The sequence below is a fragment of the Lichenostomus cassidix genome, chromosome 1 (assembly GCF_008360975.1).
Source record: "Lichenostomus cassidix isolate B80296 chromosome 1, HeHo_3.0, whole genome shotgun sequence".
NCBI classification, from domain to species: Eukaryota; Metazoa; Chordata; class Aves; order Passeriformes; family Meliphagidae; genus Lichenostomus; species Lichenostomus cassidix.
The window spans coordinates 74,969,237-74,989,929 of NC_139479.1; the positions used below are offsets into that span (position 1 = coordinate 74,969,237).

At 36.6% G+C, this 20,693-nt stretch overlaps 1 protein-coding gene across 6 annotated transcripts in view; it reads right to left on the reverse strand.

The window, feature by feature from the left end:
* Positions 1-20,693, reverse strand: part of YAP1 (Yes1 associated transcriptional regulator) — an 89,038-nt gene that overhangs the window by 12,446 nt on the left and 55,899 nt on the right. The window contains exons 4-6 of one of the 6 annotated variants that reach the window (XM_085064365.1): positions 18,104-18,217; positions 5,514-5,707; positions 3,982-4,029 (exon numbers count right to left, since the gene is read on the reverse strand). In XM_085064365.1, coding sequence (XP_084920491.1) covers positions 3,982-4,029; positions 5,514-5,707; positions 18,104-18,217 — 356 coding nt within the window. The remainder of the gene's footprint in view (positions 1-3,981; positions 4,030-5,513; positions 5,708-18,103; positions 18,218-20,693) is intronic. The other 5 variants (XM_085064371.1, XM_085064397.1, XM_085064379.1 and 2 more) reach the window with 5 other exon arrangements.

The following is a 20,693-nucleotide window of genomic DNA, read 5'->3' on the forward strand; positions in this document are numbered from 1 at the left end:
TTCCTTTTAAACCTGTTCTGCAATCAAAAAAGTTGTATGTTTGCTATACTTAAAAAGATGTATGGGAGTGTACAAGCCTCTCCCAGCTCCAAAGAGAGCAATGTGAACTCTAGGCTTTTACTGCATGCTTAAAATATATCCTTTATTAGAAGTATTTCAAGTCTGGAGGCAAAAATAAAACCATGACAAAATCCTGGCTTAGATTTCTATGAATTGATCTCATCCTATTTTTTAAGTATGTCAAACTTGTTTTAAGTACCTCTGGGAAAAGAAAAGCTTACTATTCCTATTGTTAACACAAAAGCAGAATTTTGATTATTACCTAGAGACCAAAATGATCTGTCATCTCCTTAAATAATTTTAAAAATAAGGTCAGTACTGTGTAACTTATCTGGCTGACCTCATCCACACTTTTTTCGTAATTTCACACAGATTAAGTTTTACATGAACTTACAGGTCATTCACACCATGTCCAAATTAACTTTACAAAAATTCTCTTTTCATAGCATTTTTACCTTTACAGGCTTTTGAGGCAAGGCAGATGACTCCCTGAAGACAAATGAACTCAGCAATGAGGAGTTAGGCAATTTGTGAAGAGTAAGGGGGAAATGTATCATTCACTGCTTCAATCATGACAACCAGCACAGCCAGTGATGCAGTTCTGATTTACTGTAGAGACTTTTAAACAAGGTATTTATCCATAAAGATCTACATACATGAGCAAGCAGTACAATTATTTTGCTGATCTGCAAAGCTTAGAAACAAGCAGCAAATACAGAGGAACTTGTCTCATAAATGTGTAGTATGCTGATCTTACTAGCAAATACTCTAATATTAGCAGTAGGTAGATAAAAATCTTCCATTCTTAGCACAAGAAAGTAGTCTGTACAACATCCAAGAATAATGCCATCAATACCTCGACATTATTTGCCTCTATTTCTTTCCACAGCACACTGTAAGGGAAGAAACCTGTACTTAACATCTGTTCAATTTTGTGACATATACAAAACTTGATTGACATCTGCTCTACATTAGAAATTGTTGACAACCAGATGATAACTGCAGGAAAATGGAAGGAGAGCTAGTGGGGATGGAGTGAAAGTCAAGTCATTCAATATCTTAGCTAAGACAGATAGGCATCTTTAAGGTTTCACAAATAACTCCTGATGATCAGTACAAGCAACGGAACAGATGCTCGTTGTTTTCAAATTTCCTGGATGTATTAACAGTTCTTGCTTATACACAATACGTCTGAAAGTTATAATTTTTGCTACAGGTACCTCTGACATTTTTAGAATTACAGTAAAATACATCATCATTCAAACAAGAAGAGTCTCTTACAGTGCTTGCTAGAAAAGATGAAGCTGAGAATTGTCTACTCTTTCCAGCAGGTGCTAAGACTTCCATACACAACACCTGGAGTGTTAGTGTCACTACATGGCAGAGATAAAAAACTGGCAAGGACACTATGGTTACTCAGTACCAAAAAATCCTGACCGTAGATATCAATACAACCATGGTACTGTATCCAGGCTACATGGAGAAAAATGTCAAGAAGGATGAGGATGTTGGGCTAGGCGACCTCCACCAGTCCCTTCTGATTGTGTGACATGAAAAGCTCAGAGATCCAGTTAAAATTTAAAGAAAATTTCTCAGATGTTTTTAATCTATCTAAACCAGATATTTCATTAGAGGCAAGCTTCAAGAACACTGGTGTTACATAATTTCTTTACAAACTAAAGACCTTGGCAATCCTTCTCTACAACAGAGTAGCCTTCCCAGAATTTGGAGCACTGAACATATGAAGATTTTATTTTCAGTATTCTTTAAAAGATCATCTAAAATTTAGCAAGAGAAGCAATGACTCTGCCACCAAGCACAGCTTTATAATCACAAAAGCAGGTAATTCCTCAAAACATCATTAATTTTATTCAAAAAGAAAGAAAGATCTATAAGAAAGAAAAGTTGAACAAAGGAATTTTTTTTTCTATAGATTTTTCAGATCCACTAGGTCAACTTTGACCTGATCAGATATACAGACTGGGACTTCAATAACAACATCATCAGAGAAGACAGACTACATTAGCCTCTACAGTACAAGGCCTCAAGAAGCATTTAGAGAACCAGAATCCAGAAGCAGCCCTCTAAGCGCTTTCTTCCAGCTGTGGTTGCTGGTTACGTTACTGAGGTAAGACATGAAAACACAAAAAATACATTTCAGTAGTACAACACAAATAATCTAGTATCACAAAACTTTTGAGCTGACATGATTGCCCATTCTCCTACTGAACAGATCACTCAAACACACCTTGACTCATTAGCAAATGCAGACTAATAAAACTGATCCCAAGCAGGAGGTATGGTATGAAGCAAGCTTAGATGTAACTGGAATCCTGATTTTTGTATGAATCCTTTCATCAATTCCCATCCTAAATAAAGCAGACTGACCACTACATATACATTTAATGAGTTATCAATACAGTCCCTTTGGGTTTTCATAGTTTTTTAGGATTTAAAGCCAGAATTTCAAGAAGTTCCTAAAACCTCATCTTATAAAGTTAAGTATGAAACTGACAACAAACTCCTCCATTTTCTGCATTTTTCTGAGTTGGAACAGGAAGAAGTTAGTGGAAGAGTGAACAATGGTATGACAGGGCTTCAGGCATACAAGAAAACATAGAATACACTTTTGGCATTCAGTAAGAAAAACATCCCTTATGAATGACCTAATTATGACAGAAGATAAGATGTTTTCAAGTGGTGTGGAGAAGTCCTCCTTTGTTTATTCTCTTGTATACCCACAACTCCTGAGGAGTTTTTTTTCCTTCTCCAGAATAGGATCTAATATTGATTGACAAGATCATTATGTGGTTAATGCTTTCTGAATGCATCAAATTACTACATCTCAATTAAAATGCTTCTGTTTAAGAGCTGCTCTGGTATTGCCAAACAAGAAGGTGTTTTTTCCAGGGTGTCAGCGCTAAGGTCTGAGGTTCCTGTTTCTCAGGACTAGTAACATACAAATTTTGTGGTACTTTTCAGAATGCAACAGCACACCAGTACTCATGGCTTCCAAACACAGGCTACTTTCTTTTATTCTGTTTTTCTTGCCTAGTGCATAGAGAGGTTTTTCTTAAAAAACAAAGTACAGTACAAGCCAATGTAAATATTGTACTAAGAACCGGTAGGTTAAAACACTGTTAGCAATAGCAAACATGAAGTTCTCTGAATATATCCATAAATCCACTCTTTCAGAGATTAATTTTATATTCAGCTACTTTAGACTAAAAGAAGACCACATTAAACTGTTTATTATGCTTCACATTTTGAATAATTTTATTTCAGCCTGAGTTTGAAAGACTTTTTATAGTTGTTGTTTCCTATACAGAAAACGTATCTGTGCAAGAGCCAGTTAAATGTCAAAATGGAAAAATTACATACTATATCTGCATAGCAGTTATTTTGTTAGTCTAATCTATTAAGTAATTCTGCTACACTGTGCATGCTTAAAAATCATAACTATTTCAAGTGACTTTTCATAAACTGATTACAGATATCCTCCTTTAAGATCATACCTGCTTAAACAAACTGATAAGAACATTCATATGAACAGTACTTAAAAGTCACCAACCACTACCTTAGATAGTTTGCTTTAAATAAACATCTCGATGACATCAGGACTGGAACAGCAGTATCCTCAAGAATGCTAAATAAGAAGGTTGTTTTCAGTGTAAAAAAATGTGCAATGAATTCCTCGTTTGCTCTTAAATATTGATATAAAGTTGTGGTAATGCAGCACTCCTAAAAACTGTGTTAGGGCTGTGACCAGAAAAGTGGTTCAAAAATGTGCATGTCAGAGCTTGGATTTTTGTTTGGTTTCTTTCTTTTTTAGAATGCCTCCATGTAGCAAAAAGTTCCCTGCTAGCCTAGTTTAATGCTTTAACTTTTCTAATTACGCTGAAACATCAGTTAAGAGCCTACCTGATGTTTTGGAGAATTTGCTGTGCTGGGATTGATATTCCGCAATGCCTAAGAGTAAAAATAAGATGGATAAAAATTACTTTAGCTGCATGGTTTACCTATGCAGGCTGTCTTATAAACACCATCTTGTAGAATCAAGCCCCCGAGACAGGCCAGATGAGACAGGATAAGGGAGTTAAACTATGAAAATCATGACACAGTGAAACGAAACTCACAGATTTACCAAGGATGCGTATTTGACAGATAAGCTTAATGACTAAGGAGAACAACATGAAGAGAACTGGTTGTCACCTGGTCCAAAGTTAGTCAGGTTCTCAATGGCAACCGAGGCAAGATAATTAGAAGGCCTACCTAGAAGCATGCTAGCACAGGGTAAAATGTTTGTGTGTGGATTAATTGCAAAGCAGGAACAGCAGAAGCCCAGGTGCTTAAGCAGAGAGAAAGTCCTGATGCCACCTTTGCAATGTATTCTTACCTAGAGTACTATAAAAAGTAATGGCTGTAAAGATGACCCATCTTACACCAAGAGATGCTGAAGATTCCTACAAAACAGTCCTTGACTACAAAGGGGATAATGGAAGTCAGAATCCAGGACAGAATACTGCAGGTGACGAAGAAAGAAAAAAGCTGTCTTTGAGGACATTAAGATATTATCCTCTTCTGGTACAAGACCCATCACCCAAAGTGAAAAAGGAAAGTTTTTAGAAGGTTTTCCTCAAAGAAAAGATTAGTGCTTTTTCTGGCAGTGTCAAAAACCCAAAGAAATATCCTAAGTATCTAGCGCAGATGGTAGTAACTCTTAAAACATTCAGATTGAACAATCGAAACAGAGGGCTTAGAGTTAAAAGGAGATGAAACCCGAATTCCAGAGATTGCAAAGTCCAGTCCTACACTTTAATATTTGCTACAGCTATATTCACATAGCAGAAAATACTGAAAGGCACAGCTTGCAGCCTTATCACGAAGTTTGAAATTCTTCAGCATAAGAAAACCACAGGTTCAAAATGCAGCACGAGTGATTCAGTTGTTCCATGCTCACTCCACCGTAGAACACGTAAGATTTTGGCAACAAAGCATCTCCTCAATGTATCTTACATAAACTTTAAAAATACTTCAAAATCCTACAGACTGCAACAGGTTCTAAAACAGAAGACTTTCCTCCACTTAAAAGAGAGAATTAAAGTAACTGTGCAAAATAACTTTTTGCATGATATGGAACTCAACGAATATGAAATATATCCTCAGGAGGAATATCCAATCACATCAATAGTCCATTTTGTCATCCTTATAGTTTATGAAGCCTGTTCCTAAAGAGTTTTGTTAGAGGGAGGAATGAGGGAGGAAAGCAAAATCCTTCAGTCTAAAAAATCAGATAATTTTACCACCAAACTGGAATCAGTAAGAAAATTAATTCAGACCTGTTTAGATCTTAAAGCTTTTTGTACTATCACTGGTCTTTAAGGCTCACTGAAACACCAACTTAGAAAAATAAAAACAACATACAAAAGAAAGAGTGGAAGTAGGTGTCTAACCTGTGGCCTCACCTGCCGAAGCAGTTCTTGATGCTTCAGTCTCAGCCTTTCTTTCTCCATCTGTAGCTGCTGAAGTCTCATCTGCTGTTGCTGATTGGAGCTACTCCCACCCATCACACCACTCTGGGGACTCTGAGGAGCCAGAGGAGGTGGCTGTTTGACTGGAGCACTTTGGCTGATTCGCTGGTTCATGGCTAAGGAACCAAAACAATAAACATTTAAAAATTAAATTCCAACAACTACATGCAATGAAAGTATTAACCAGGAAAGATACACAAGGAAAAGTTTACAAAATTACAAGGCATGACAGTACAAAACATGCAGTTACACTGATGTTCAGAGTGTGGAATGTATGCTCCCATGTGAGCAACTGATGTGTGTAAAATTAATGCAATAGTCTCATGTGTAAGACTACGTACTTGTTCTAAAAGCTTCTGAAAACAGTTAAATGTGCTAACTGGTGAAAAATTTAAAAGTGGCAGTAAAATATTTAAAGTTGAATTAGAAGGAGCTCTCTTCTTTCTAATAAACTATTCTCACTTCCGACACAAATAATAAATAACTTGTTTCATTCATGTTAAATCTTAGGATCACTGAACTTGAGAACACATAGAATGACAAAATGGATCATCTCCCTCATATTGAAAACAATTAATGACTACCCATTGTGGTGCAATGTCATGCAACAAGCATTTGCATCCTGGTCACATCAAGTTTTTAGTGTTAGAGACTCCATTTAGAGCTTCTTGACAGGCAAAATTAGAGTTGGTACAGAAATGGCAGATAAATTAGAGAGCCATAAATACTGACATCAACATGGGAAACATTTTGCTAGTGCTTCATTTTCTTTTACCCCTCAGAAGTATGCAACACATTTTTCCTGGGGACTGGAGAAGAGAAAAATGTCACCTTGTACTTATAATACACAATGAGAACCCATCTTCCCTTACCCCATAAAAGCAAGGCCTAAGACAATTTTATTTTGTAAAATAACACATTACTGGGATGCATCTACTTGACAGGTCTGATTTCTCCCTTACATGAGACCAATATGGATAAAGTCACCAGAGGCACTAGAATTCCGAGAGTGAAACAGAGGGTGGGAAAGGCTGACTGTATTGCAAGGGCAATATTTTCAGGGACTTTAAGTTTGGAATTAGCTCTCCATTGTGTTGTCTGTAACAGACTGAATCTGTTAATATTCACAGTATTCTGTAGAATGCACTTGCTAAAGCAGTGATGGGAGAATGGTCGGGATTTATTTTTTTTCCGAGAATGAGGATTATGGTTTACAGAAACTAAGAAGAAAAAAAGGAGAGAGGTTCTTTTAGGATGACAGGGTGATCTGGGGCAAAGAAAACCATCTGTAGAATTAGTTTGAATTAATGTTTTCATCATACAGAGAATTCCTAGAATGCTAACACTTCTAACTACCAAAATAAAGGAGAATTCTCTCATAAAGAATCTGTACCATCTTTTCACTGGAAAGCACTTCAGTTTCCCCTGTCTTTTTAGTGTTCAGTTTAAGGTACAGTAGTGCTGTTCTACTGTTCCAAGAAAGCATACATATATTTATCACATAATACTAAACCAGTTACAGACCCAACTCTGCAGTCTACCCTTTCAACTAATCCCACTAGTCCACCCACTCAACAGCCTAATGGGCAGAAGGGTCACATTTTCATGAGTCCTGTCAAAATAAAATGCTGTCAAATACTTTAAAGTGATTTGAAACACTATTTTATGCAGCTACCTGTAAAAGAACTTCATACAAATGATTGCTAATAAGAAGGTAAGCAAACCTGTGAAGTAGAAATAGAAACCAGATCCCAGTACCAAGCAGAAATAACAAGAGTGAATACCAAGGGCTGAAGTTCAGCACCAACCCACAAGTCTCATCAGCATGAAAAAAAATAGTGGGAAAATGACATTCCTGTGGATCAAAGCCTAAAATCGAGGAGTTGATGTTATGAGACATCCAGCACTTCTTCACCATCAGAACTGAACTTCAGGAAGGAAGGTGACCAGAGCGAGCCAATTAACCAGCTTTGCCACATGAGCTGTGGTCTCTGGGCCAGTGACAAGAAGACTGGCCCCAAGACACTAGAAACTGTTAAACAAGAGTTCTAACAGCATCAGCAGCAGTCCTGTAAGGATGTGGGCAGTGAATATTTAACTACAAGCTTCAGCAGCTCCACTGGGCAGTATCTGCTAGAAGCCTGACAGCAATTAGACTACCTACTTTTACCGAAGTTAAAGCCAAGTCAAAGCTAGAGAACGCAATGCAAAAAGCAAGGCAGCCCATCTAGCAGTTTTAGACAAGCTAGACATGACACTGCTGGAGTGGGGAATATCTCCTCCTTTATCTCTCTTCAAATCTGGAACCAGGACCATGTCTTTTGCTTTATATACCTTAGCCTCTTCCACCTTAAAAGCAGAAATGAAGGGGTTAGCAGGGGACAACAGAAAACAGTCTTCTCCTGCTGTTAGTTAATTCTGCAACCCTATCCGAAGTCTATGCTATCCCTCAGAAGTTCCAGGATTCAAGCCCTACTATTAAACAAGATGGAAGGTCAATTACAGTGTAAAGTTAAGAGGAAGAAAAATTAGAAAATTACAATCACCTGAAATCGGCACACCTAAGTTAAAAGCAAACTAGTTTTTAAAATTTAAGTGCCCAAAGCTGAAAAATGACAGTTTTCTTCTGGTTTAAAAGGCTGCCTTTATAGTCCAGTCCCCAGTTATTACAATCATGGTTTCAGAGTCCTAACTCAATACAGTTCACAGCCAAGTCATGTTACAGATAACCTCATAAAAATTTAAGTGTCTAACCTTAGTTAAACACTTCAGTGCAATATCACTAACATTCCTTCAACACGTTATGAATTTGTTTTTCCTGCATGCACCATACAAGTATCTCTTTTCCACAAATAGGCAGCTTTGTAAGTATGTCCTGCTCATGCCATTTCCTGCTCTTCATATTTTATATATGTGTATCTTTCTGACAGCTGCTTGTATTATTCTTGTTCTCTCTGACCACTGTTCGCTCCATTCGTCTCATCTACTGACTGCAATTTTAACTTTAAGAAAGAAATCACATTTCTCTGATGTCTTTCATTTTATTCCCTCATCCTAGATCCCCCCAAATGCCCTCCCATGTCCATTTTGAAAGTAATGTTTCAAACTAAAAGCACATCTAAAACAGGAATATCATAAGATATTTGGTGCATACTTAAAATTCATCAATAAATATTAGGGGAAAACTTAATTGATATGATTTTGTAACTATTCAGAAACTGAATCTAAAAATCCAGTATCTAAGTTATTATTATTATTATTCAGATATCCATCAAAAGGATGTTTCTGAATGTTTTATTATTTCAGGAATGAAAGTGCAAAAAAAAGACTTCAAATTGGTAAGATTTTAAAGATCACAGAGATGCTTTTTACATGAGCGAACTATTTTTAATCATGAAATTAAACTAAAAGTTAGGATATCAGAAGATGTTGCTAACTGAATTTTACTGACTTAACATATCCAAGTGAAGAGCCAGTGAAAAAAGCCCCAACAGTAATATCAATCAATGATTTTCATTCACCCTGGTGATTACAGAAGTGTGCTATCTTCAAGGGAAACAGAAAGAAGAATGTAATTTTTCATAATTTTCAACACAATTTAATGAAAAAAGGGAAGGAAACGCATCTTGTTTCAAGTGACAGGAAAAAACAGAGGGTTTTTAAAGCTTTTCATTGTTGCTTTGGGGTTGAGGTTTTTTTGCTTGCTTGTTTTGTGGGTGGGTCTTTTTCTTTTTACATTCCAATTCTCCATTACTTACCAGGACACAACTGCAGAAATCTGCACTTTAAAGAATATGCTTATCAATGTGATCTCAGACACCAGATTTTTTCCAACACCTCATGCACTTGTGGTGATCCTGACACGCACAGCTCTGTTTAAGTACTTTGAATTCAAAGGCAAAGAGCTTCATTTTATCTGTTAGCTAGGACTTACCAGTTTTCTAACGCATCCCGTTCCTTACCTTCCATGGCTATGGAAAGCATTTCAATAAGGGGCTCTGCACCCACACAGCGGAGGCTGCAAAGACCTCACAGGCAGAGCAGGAACAAACAAGTCTTTGTTTCTAGAAGAGGGGGATTTGAGGGAGGAGGAGGGGCAGACAAGTTAAAAAACATGGGCAACTTAAGACAATAAAAAAGATCTTGTCCTAAAATATGGCTTAGCTTCACAATCTGCAGTATAGAGTCAATTGCGATTGTTGCAATACGTTTTTGAGAAGAGAAAATTACTGGTCTTCAAATGCCACACATTAAATGTTCTATTGTCAACAACAAGAACGCCTCTTCTGTACTGTACCAGATAATACCTGACAATTCCTGAAAAAAGGTTAGACTGCTGTCTACATATAATGAAGAAAACCCAACAACCAAAACCCAAGAAGCAAAACCAAGAGAGAAACAATTACCAGGCATTGGTGCTAGAGAGAAAAGGCCAACAGATTGTTAACAACTCAAACATAAAAGGCTAATTTCTCTCCCAAGATCCTCCATCAGTTGAAAATCCTAAGTCCCAGGGCACTGACAGTTTGCAGTAACACAGCACCTTCTCCCCTATGCAGAATTACATGCAGAGATTGCACCCTTAATGATTAGTAGATACAGCTTAATGTTTGATGTTTTTTCTTTCCTGCTTATAATTTCACCCTTCAAAGCCATACCTAATTTTAATCTGCAAATTAAAAAATATTATTTAGTTGAAGGAACAACAACAAAAAAGCTCAGGACTTGAGCATACTATAACTGACTGCCCTTACTAATAAGAATCAATGTTTTCATTAGAGGAACTGAACCCCCCCCCCACCCCCCCAGAACTCATCTCCTTTAGCTTAATTTTGAAACTAGACAGCTATTGTGCATAATTTTTGGTGATAGTCAGGTTTTTACCTGGCGCTAGTTTGCAACACTACAACAAAGGCAAAAATCCTCTTTGATTACATTTAAAAGAGCTGAGAAGAAAAAAAACCAAAACCATACCAGCAGGATTTGAAAGAGTCTCGGAAGTAATAAAAACATATTCCAAGGGGCTTTTTAAGAAAGGCTTGGTACAACAATTTGTTGTTTAATCAGAATGTAAGTAATGTTTCTGGATTGTATTCTTTATAATGCACTGCCATATCACTCTACGGAAATCCCAGCTGTAGTTTCATAATGCTGCTATTATAAAACAACCTAAAAATTAGCACAATAAAATACTCCATTGCTTTCAGTTTCTGATTAATCTGACAATCCTGGATCTTAAGAGTATGGGGGAAACCTCAAATAGACTCTGGGCTCTGCTCCCTGGGCTCATTTTGCTGCTTTAGGTGTGCAAACAGATCTTACCGTCTTAGGAAAAAAGAAATACTCACAGAATGCTGACCTGAACTTTTGGTTAAAGCAAAATATATCCAATGAAAATACTATTACAGAAGCATGTCCAACCTACAGATTGGTTACTCGGCATCTATCAATTAGTTTCATTCAAATTAAATTAGTATTTTCCTTTTTGTTTTACTACTACTATCACACCTGCTGGTTAAAACAATATAAATTAAGTTCCTTTTTCTTTGGTAAAGCTGCCATTGTTTTTGAAGTCTTTCTGTATTGTAAAATGTAGATGTGCAATAGCTGGACTGACTGAGCACCATTAAGACTCCACAGCATGTACAGACACTCTTTAATGTCTGTAAAATTAAACTGATAATGCTGTATCAGTTTTTTTCCACCCTGAGCAGTAAACAGCCATATTTATAAAGCTTTCACTCACTGTATGCCAGTTTCAGAATAACTAAAATATTCTGGTCAGCCAGGAAAGCAAATATAAATGAGATTAAGCAGTGAAATAATTTAAGTAAGTAGCTTTTAGAAACTTCTGATCAGTGCACACAAATGAAACAAAACTCTTTAAGTAAGGGGCTCTTACTAAAATGCTCTTTGAATTCTCCAAGTAACTCTTTCACATTCTTTAAAAAGAAACAATTTTTAATTTTGAAAGTCTAAACCAGTTTTATATTATTTGACCTACAGAATGCAACTGACATAAACCTGAACTAATGTAGTTTAAGTTTAGATTCTATGTATGAAACACTGAAGACTACAGTAAGTGCAGGAATCTGAGCTCACCACAGCCCCATATGTCTGCCCACTCAATCTCTGCCAAAATATATTTAATGAAAGCTAGTCCACATTTTAGACTGAAGTTTAATCAGCCAAGAGTCTACATAAGGCTATTAGCTGAGAACAGTTTCACTGTTTAATCACCACATAATACTTCCTGGGTTAACTAGGCCAAAAGACAAGCTTCTTTACAATCTCTTATAAAATAATGTGAAAACATTTTTAATGCAGGTTTCTTTTAATTTATTTGAGTGGAACAAACCCTGTGTATATGCATCTGCACATCTTCACCTTTTTTTTTAATCTCTGTCAAAAGCCCATTAGAAATGATTGAATAGAGATTACAAAATCCAGTAAAAACTACTGTAAAAAACCAACAGTATACTGAAAAGAAACATTTCTATATATAAGAAACTTCAATCATGTTTCAACACGATTGAATTCAAAGACAAAAAAACCTGATGCATCCTTGAATTTAAGATCATCTATGATTAGATATAGAGTATATAATTACTGTGTATATATATATATATTTAGATTACAGATAATGAATCATGTTCAAAATGATCCACCTTCACCTTTTAATATAGTATGCTCATTAAGAGAACATTCAAAGCAAACTGCTGTATTGAGGGATAGGGTGGAAAAAATGTCCCTGTTAGGAGTGCAGTTTTCTTTCGCTATCACAGCTGCTTTGCACAATATTGCAAGCATGCATTATTTTTACTGTCATCCAGACATCATTAGCAATAAATCTCCTTTCTCAAACAGGATTAAATTATTCTGAAAACAAAACAAACCCCAAAACAGGTATTAACTTACATAAATCTACTGTCCTGATAAATTCTTAAGAAATGTATGGGTTTCCCTATCCTTAATAGTCTATAAATTTTCTACCCGAAGTAGATAACTGTATCCTGACACAATACTTGTGGACAGATTTAGTGATTTCATCAGTTAACTCTGTTCACTTAAGAAGTAGAAATACATCCTGCTTTCAAACAAACCAAGATTTCACTTTCTGATATAATCATGCACAACAAATAATTATTTGTTATCATTGCCATAATGCAGCATCTGCCTTTTACAAAGGGATGCTTACCAGTGAAATTTCATCTACCTCTGCAGATTCACAGCAGGCTTTGACAGAAGTCACTGGTTCACTGAAAATGGATGCTGCTTCATTTGTACATATCTCTGACAGACATACCAAAATACAGACGTCTTTACCCCATCCTAAGTGATCTCCTGAAACTGTTCTGGAAAAACAGAGACAGGGAAGTGAAAAATCTAATGCCACTAAACCTTTTTAGATGAGTCAAATCCTCTTTTGTTTTACGGAGTATGTAAAGAGAATATGCCATTGCATTTGCAGATCAAAACCACTGCTCTGCTTTTTGTGCAGAAAACTGAAGACAGATCTGGAGCTTAAGATGTCTGAAATGCTACTATGATGAGACATAAGGTCTGGGCTTTTTTTTTTTTTTTTTTTTTTTTTTTTTGACTAGACAAAGGCCAAAAGCCATTTTTCCAATCTAGAGTTCCAGTTCTATCTTGTCCAAAAATCTGCATCTTGAAAGGTTCCTACAAACTAATTTGAAGGAACATATATAAAACAAAGTGCTAGACAGGTAAGGGATAAGAAAGTAACATTATGGAATAACTCCTTTTAATTTCTGATACTTAAAAATTAGCAGATGCTCTGAAGCTTAAGCTTTTAATTGAATTTGAAGCTTGTTGTGTGTTTGCTTGCTTCTTTAAAAAACAGAAATGATAAATACCTGTTTCAATGAAAGGTACATTTTACTTCAGTGTTTCTGAACAAGCTCTTTTCACTTTTTCAAAGGTGCTATGTTTTTACACTACAATAAAACAGAAGCAGGAGATCCTGGTGTGCATTCTCTATAATCATACTATCATCATCAGTTTTATTTAATTTCCTAATTATGTAGTCAAGCAGCTACTACACAGAGCCCCTATGGCACTTTCCATAATGATATTAAACACTGTCTTGCCATACATTGCCCCTCACCCAAAACTCATGCAGAACTTCAAAGAACATTAAGATAATCTCTAAGTGGGAGTGATAAAGTTGTGGCAGTGATTTCAACCTGAGGTCACATATTTTGCTTCATACCCTATATTGCAGCTCCAAGAATTGAAAGAACAGAAGGAAAGAAACTGGGAGTGTGTAACACTGGTCTGACCACTAGTTACAAGCCTTTAAAAGCCAAGTCTAGAATAAAATAACAAGGAAACTGAAACAGTATCTTGTTTTACTTCAAACCTTGCCAACACTTCTCTGACTACTCTACTGGAGTACTAAGGTCTCCATACCAGACTCAACACAGCACAGACACAGAAATCAACTGCCAGTTTCCAGTATTTTCCCACTTCAACTTCATCTTTGAACTTAACATATTAAGCATTCTCAAAGGGCCAATTATTTAAGGTTGCATTTCAAACCCAAGTCCTATCATTGGCAAACTTAAATAAGAGTTAAAATCCCTTTAATGGCCTTTGATATAAAAAACAATTCTTGGAAACTTATAGCAATAAAGCTGAACAATTTCAAACCTCAACTGGTACTAGGAAATTTGACTTTATAGAAAAAGCAGATGTTCTTCTACGTTACCAACTCCAGCCATAGCTGACCTGCTTCCTATCCAGATGTTGACTATCAAGAAAACACATTACGATATCGGAAAGGCTTAAAAGTCCAGTAGGATCTGTGAAGAATGACCAATGAACAACAGCAGAAAAGACAAAACTGTCCAAAAGACAAGCTCAAGCTGACAAGTTCAATTCCTTTAAGGAGAAAAATCCTTCTAAATTAAACAAACAAAACAACAAAAAAACCCCAAAACCCAAAAACTAAAACCAAAACAACAAAAATAAAAACCCAAAAAAACCCCCAACCAAAAAACAACAGCAACAAAAAAAAAAAAACAAACCAAAAAAACCACAAGAAAAACCCAAAAAAACCCAAAACAAAACCCCACCAAAACAGGCAATTTGAAGCCCCTTACTATGAGGCCTGCAAAGGCACTGAGAAGGTAGGACAGCATGTTTTTACCAGATGCTCCACTAGACAAGAATCCTGCTGACACAGGCCTAAGGACCAACCCCCTCCCAACCCCACTCCTTTGATCCCATGTCATCTTTTATGACTGCCTGTGCTTGGCATAAGAAGACCGTCTTTTCATACTTAGTTCTTTCCTAGATACTGAAGTTTGTGAATTATCCTAAAACAAAACTGTTTTGAAGTCATACTTGTAGACTTGGAGGATGAATGTGTGAGCCACAGGACTTCACTGACATTTAAGTGGTGTAGCCATTTCAAAGATACTAGACTTGAGTCTTGGAACGAAGTTCTCATCTTCAACTTGGAGCACTCAGGTTTTAGACGCAGCCTACCCCACAGTTGGCTATTCTGACAAAGGCTCTTTTCTGATGTATTATTTCTAAAAGCATGCCCCAAGAAATACATGCTAACTACATTCTTTTATTTTTTGTTTCAAAGCATGAATGCTATACCAAAATACCCCTTACCTAAAATATTTTTTTCCCCAACTGATTCTCCTTCCAGTCTCTCTTTTCTAGCCACAATAATGGAAAATTCCAAGCACTATTTAAAAAAGAGCTATATCCACATCTAGTAGAGAAAATAAAGATGAATGCAAAGGTTTCATCTGATGAGGAACGCACAGACATAAAGTCTGTCTCCCTGGAAGCTGGGAATTCAGAAGCAATAAGGGCAAAGACTCTTCATACCTTCTGCTTCTGAATACTGGAACAGAGGAGTATGTTTGCACATACCGTTCAACAGTTTTGTTTTCTTCAATGGTTCTTAAGATTGGTGAAAGTGGCAGAGAGAGAAATTAATTCCTCCTTCATTTTCAATCACCATTAGCATCACTGTAATCATCAAAAGCTTCAACAAGACAAAGATGAATCCACTCTGCTTCTGGAACAATTAGTAGTCAAAAATATTGAAACTCAAGCCCTTATATTAAAACACAGCGATAGAAAAGGGTATGGTGATCCTCAGGGGAAAAAATGCCAACAGAAGTTTCAACCTATATTAAGCACAGAAAGGTAAACTTCTGAGTCATTCACACGCTATTTAGGGTCACAGCACTTATTTGTCAAGGATCTCCACATGGTAAATAAATGCAAGGCTCAGTAATTTAACTCTGTCAAGCAGATTTTTTTCTTCTTGACTTCAGTGACTTAAGGAGGTCGCAAGTAAGAAAGCAACAGGAATAGGATTTTGTATTTTCTAGGCTTAAATGATAAAAACATAAACCACAATCCAACACATACAACTTAGGTTTTCAAGGAAAACTCCTTCAAACTCAACAGCAGCTAGCAGCTTGTCTCTATTTGCCGTCACTCTAGATCAGAAAAGCCCACATGCTTTTTTTTCCCTTTCCTGCCCCTTTCAGTTACACTTGAGCTCTTTGACTGAAAAGGTCTGGAACAGATTAAAAGTCCGACCACAAAATAAAGAGCCTTGGCATGTACTCAAGCCTGTCTGGGATACACATAACAGTGGGCCCAAAAAGGGAAGCTATGCAGCAAGAAACCCTTAATCAGTCTTTTGGACATTTCTAACTCCTTTCAGTTTAACTGCAGCCTTAACAATTTGATAGAGTTTCAGTATGCACAAGACAAGTATCTTTTGCCCTTACAGTTAGACCACTTTATTTACAGGAATACAAAATAATTGTGAAAAGCAGGATTCATCTCACTCACAACCTCTGTCCATTAAAGCATTTTCCACACCCCTTTTTAATTCCAGCTCATCACTGGAAACAATAAATTAATACATGCAAAGAAAAACAGATACCCTGCAAGATTACCTGAGTAAACATAATTGCAAAAGGCAACACTGATTTTCAAAATGACTGCTTCCTTTTCAGCCTTATTCCCATACTAAGTAATTGTGAAGCTGCAAATTACCCACACACTCCTCTTGCAACATGCAAACAGGTCTGTAGCTCTGGCTGGCTGGCTTTAACGCCAGCATGGACACTTGCCAAAGCTGACACCCCACCTTTGGGCTCAAGTTGCACAGTGGTTCAACCTGTCTACAAACTGGTGAGCAGTTTATAAACAAAGTGTGACAAGCTGGTGCTCTCTGTAAGAGTAAATGGATGTTGTAAGTAAGCACTTAAGCCTACAAACCAAAAACACAGAATTTCTAACAGACAGTTCAGAAAACAAAACAGAACAGTGACTGTTGAATTTTGTAGCTCTGTATTTATATGGCATTCATGGAGTTAATGCCTCTCCCAAAAGGGGCCCACAGTTGTTGTTAGGTCAACCCCTGTAAAGCTTCAAAGGTTTTGCATCCCCTCAGCCTGACCTACTCAGTGATCTGCACACTGTTTTCATTTAGCTGCATTGAATCCAAAAGTGAAGCCTGAAAACCACAATGATCTCTTTTTTTTTTTTTTTTTTTTTTTTACTCCTACTGTTTTTCCATGCCTCTGGAAAAATAACTAAAATCCAAAGGAGTTGAAAATAGTAAGTTATTGGGAAAACAAATTAAGGGCAAGTTAATACAGCTAATAAGCCTGACACACACAGATCACAGCTTTACAAAAAAACAGAAATTGTAACACCATATTAAATACATCACTTGGACAATCTAAGAAAGTTGTTTAGAGTCTTGACACTATATGTGCTTTCTATTCATAGTCACCAGTGCCAATACTTTATTCAAAAGCTTGCAGTTCTGCTCTTCATACAGATCAAAAACATTACTGAAAAAATTACATAAAAGTTCTGTTTTGTTGAATTTCTCCATCTAGACTTTCTAATCCTTAAGTTACTATTTTTATTTCCACTATTACACAGTCTTTACCCCACAAAAAGGTTATTAAAGTAGGAACAACAAAACTAGTAATTCCTCATATTGTTTAAAACAGAAAGTTTTTTCATGATCATCACTGTGACAAGCTGGAATTATAAGCTGGTATAAGTTTCAAGTGTATTTAAACATCATGAACTATTATTTGACGATACCCTCTGAAGATAGCACAAGGGAAAGTAAATATTTGTTCAGGAATTAAAAGATTCTCCTGTGGTGAAGTTCTGCTAATATAAAGGGATGAGTGAGTTTGACTGAAACTGTCTAGATAAGTAATTTCTGAATGTCACCACTTTGGGGAACTGTAGGGATCATATGGCAAAATACTAACCCATAGCATTAGAAACTTGGGTAACATACAGTCCTGAAGGATATAAACTAATAGTTTTTATCTTAAAAAAATTATTATTTAAATAAGGCCTCTGTAACTCAAAACATACTTTAATTGTACTATAAAAAGTTTTCAAAATATGCCTGCAAAATTAAAGCTGAGTGAACTGAAGCAAATCAAGAATTCTGAATTGAGATGAACTTTTACCAAAGCGTGGGTCAAGCCTTGGGTCTAGCCAAGATGTGGTCTTGTTCTTATGGTTTATGTAGTAAATTTCTCCATCCTGGGTCATAGCTTGTTCCCATCCATCGGGGAGTGGGCCTGCAATATAGAAGGAAGGAGTTGATGGCGGGCTCTTGTTTGCTCCAGCTGAAATTGATCTAAAAAAAATTTTAACATTTTACATATGTAACAGTACATGAAACAGAAGAGTTTCAAGCTCGTGTCTAACATTTCTGGGATAAGGGCAAAGAAGTGGTGGGTGGGAAACCAAGGAACAGGAAACACCTCTATAATTTTTATTTAGGATTTGGACTTTAATTTTCAAACTTGTTTGCATCCTTTCATATGGTTTGACACTTCCTTTTGCGATAGCATTCTAGTATAAAACCAGCAATAAGTCAAGCCTGCCAGAATGAAACCAGCATGAGCATCAGGAAAAAGAAGCATAGAATAATTCTACCTCCCATAGGAAAGTTCATCTAGTAATTAAAACACAGCAGCCCAACAAGATAACACTGAGGAGATCCTGATCCTGTCTTCCACAACCAATTAAAAAAAGAAGCGACAAAACTAATTTTCCCTTTACCTCATACTCTAACTTTCTGTGAAAGCATTCAAGACTTAAGCAGACACAAATGCAAACCTGAAGAACAAGGCAGGCAAAAAAGCAAAGACACAGCAAAGGTAAGAAAACACCACAAGCAGCCACAAAGACACAGGGCCATAAACAGCAGTGCTATGCCTCTACAAGCACAAAGGCACACACAGGGAAAACAACTTCTAGAAAATGGTCCAAGGGAGGTATGTAATAACGTTGTGGAGTCCACAGCTGATGTCTGAACACAGAGCCTGAGGAGTGGTTCCTTTATGTTCCCATCAGCAGCTTTCAAGAAACTACCTTTCATTCTTATACATTTCTTAAACTCCTCATTCCCATCTCTACATGATCACATACATTCATCTGTATTTTACTTAGACTGAAAACTATTTAGAAAGTTATATTTGTCTCATTTTATCTGGCAGGTGCTTTATAAATACATGGTTTTGAATTTTTATACTCACATTAACATAGATTTAAAAAAATATCTAAATTAGATGCATGAGGATCTTCCCTGTATTTTAGATTTAAGTACAATCCTCTAACTATACAACAGAAGACCCACTACAAATGTTAAGAATATAAAAGAAATTACAACAAAACCTGCTGTAGCAGCAAGCCATTGTATTTCAAGTTCTTCTACTCTTCCTCAGTGTAATGCAGTAATACAACTGCAGAAGACATCTGCATGTTAAAATTGGAATAACAGATTATTCCATATAATGTAAGATATACTAAGTATACACATCATTATTTCACACATGAGATTCAGATATACATAAAAATACATGTCTATCTCATAAATGTCTACTATATCCATCTTCAAACTACATTAGCTCTTGACTGTAACTTTGTCCTGAAGTCATGCTCCTGCTGAAGAATTCAGTCTAAAGCTGGGAGGAGAGATAGGGAGGATACATTTGTTTGCTTAATCTCAAAAGATGTTCTTGGAGAAATGTCAAAAAGAGTAAAAAAATAATTCAATTGCATTCCAGTAATATCCCAAGGCATAACCAGGACAAGAATGTCTTACCGTAGTCTTTGAAGATCCCTTGCAAAATACATTTCTAATTTAAACTTTCATTTTGGCTCAGAAGAAAAGCCCTTCTCTAGTAACTTCACTACTCCATCATTAGAGCTACAGGTTTTCAAGTGAGGAAAAACAGTGAACACCAGACATTTTCTTTCCACTTCTAATGATCATAAGCTTTAAATGCTGCCTACAAGTAATGAGTACCTCAATTTTTATCAGAAGCTAGTGAACAGAAATAGGCAAGGAAGAGTGACAATACTGCAATACTAAAATCCTAATATACTCAAAAGTATATTGTACAAAAGTACTTTGATGCAGAAATGAAAGTTCTAGTGCAAAGAACCCTGTATTTTGTTACCATACCCACAGACCAGCCAGCTAGTCAGTGAGATGATATTTTATAAAACTGGGGCACAGGAGCACAGTGACATGCCCCCCATCAGCCAAGTGTGGAAGCCAATGAAGAACCAAACCCACTCCTTTACTGCTAAGCCAACACTCTAGCCATGTAGACAGACCTTCCACTACCATTCTCCTCAGAGTCCTTCTAAGCCACACATCCCTTGGAGAAACTCTGGAAGAAATTCTCTTGTGAACTGCAAAGCCAAAAAAAACCCAAAACCCAGCCTGGCTTTAGGAAAAACAAAACCAGCCTTGGGGTGTCAGTCCTGCTGAACATTGAAGTCTGTACTGGTCTAGCATGTTCCTTTGTAGCAAGTAAGAACAAAACACCTTTGAAGAAGGTTGCCAGGAGCTGATCAGTCCATCTGCCTGGCGGAACAATGCCACTTATGAGATTCACTGAACTGATGAGTACTAGCTTACTACTACAGACAAACCTAGGCAAGGTTCTCTTTCTAAATAAAATACTCAGCTGTGGAACAGGACAGGAAAGGTCCATCTGCTCATTTGGCTGTCACAGCAGCAAGCCTTCCTTGCAAAGT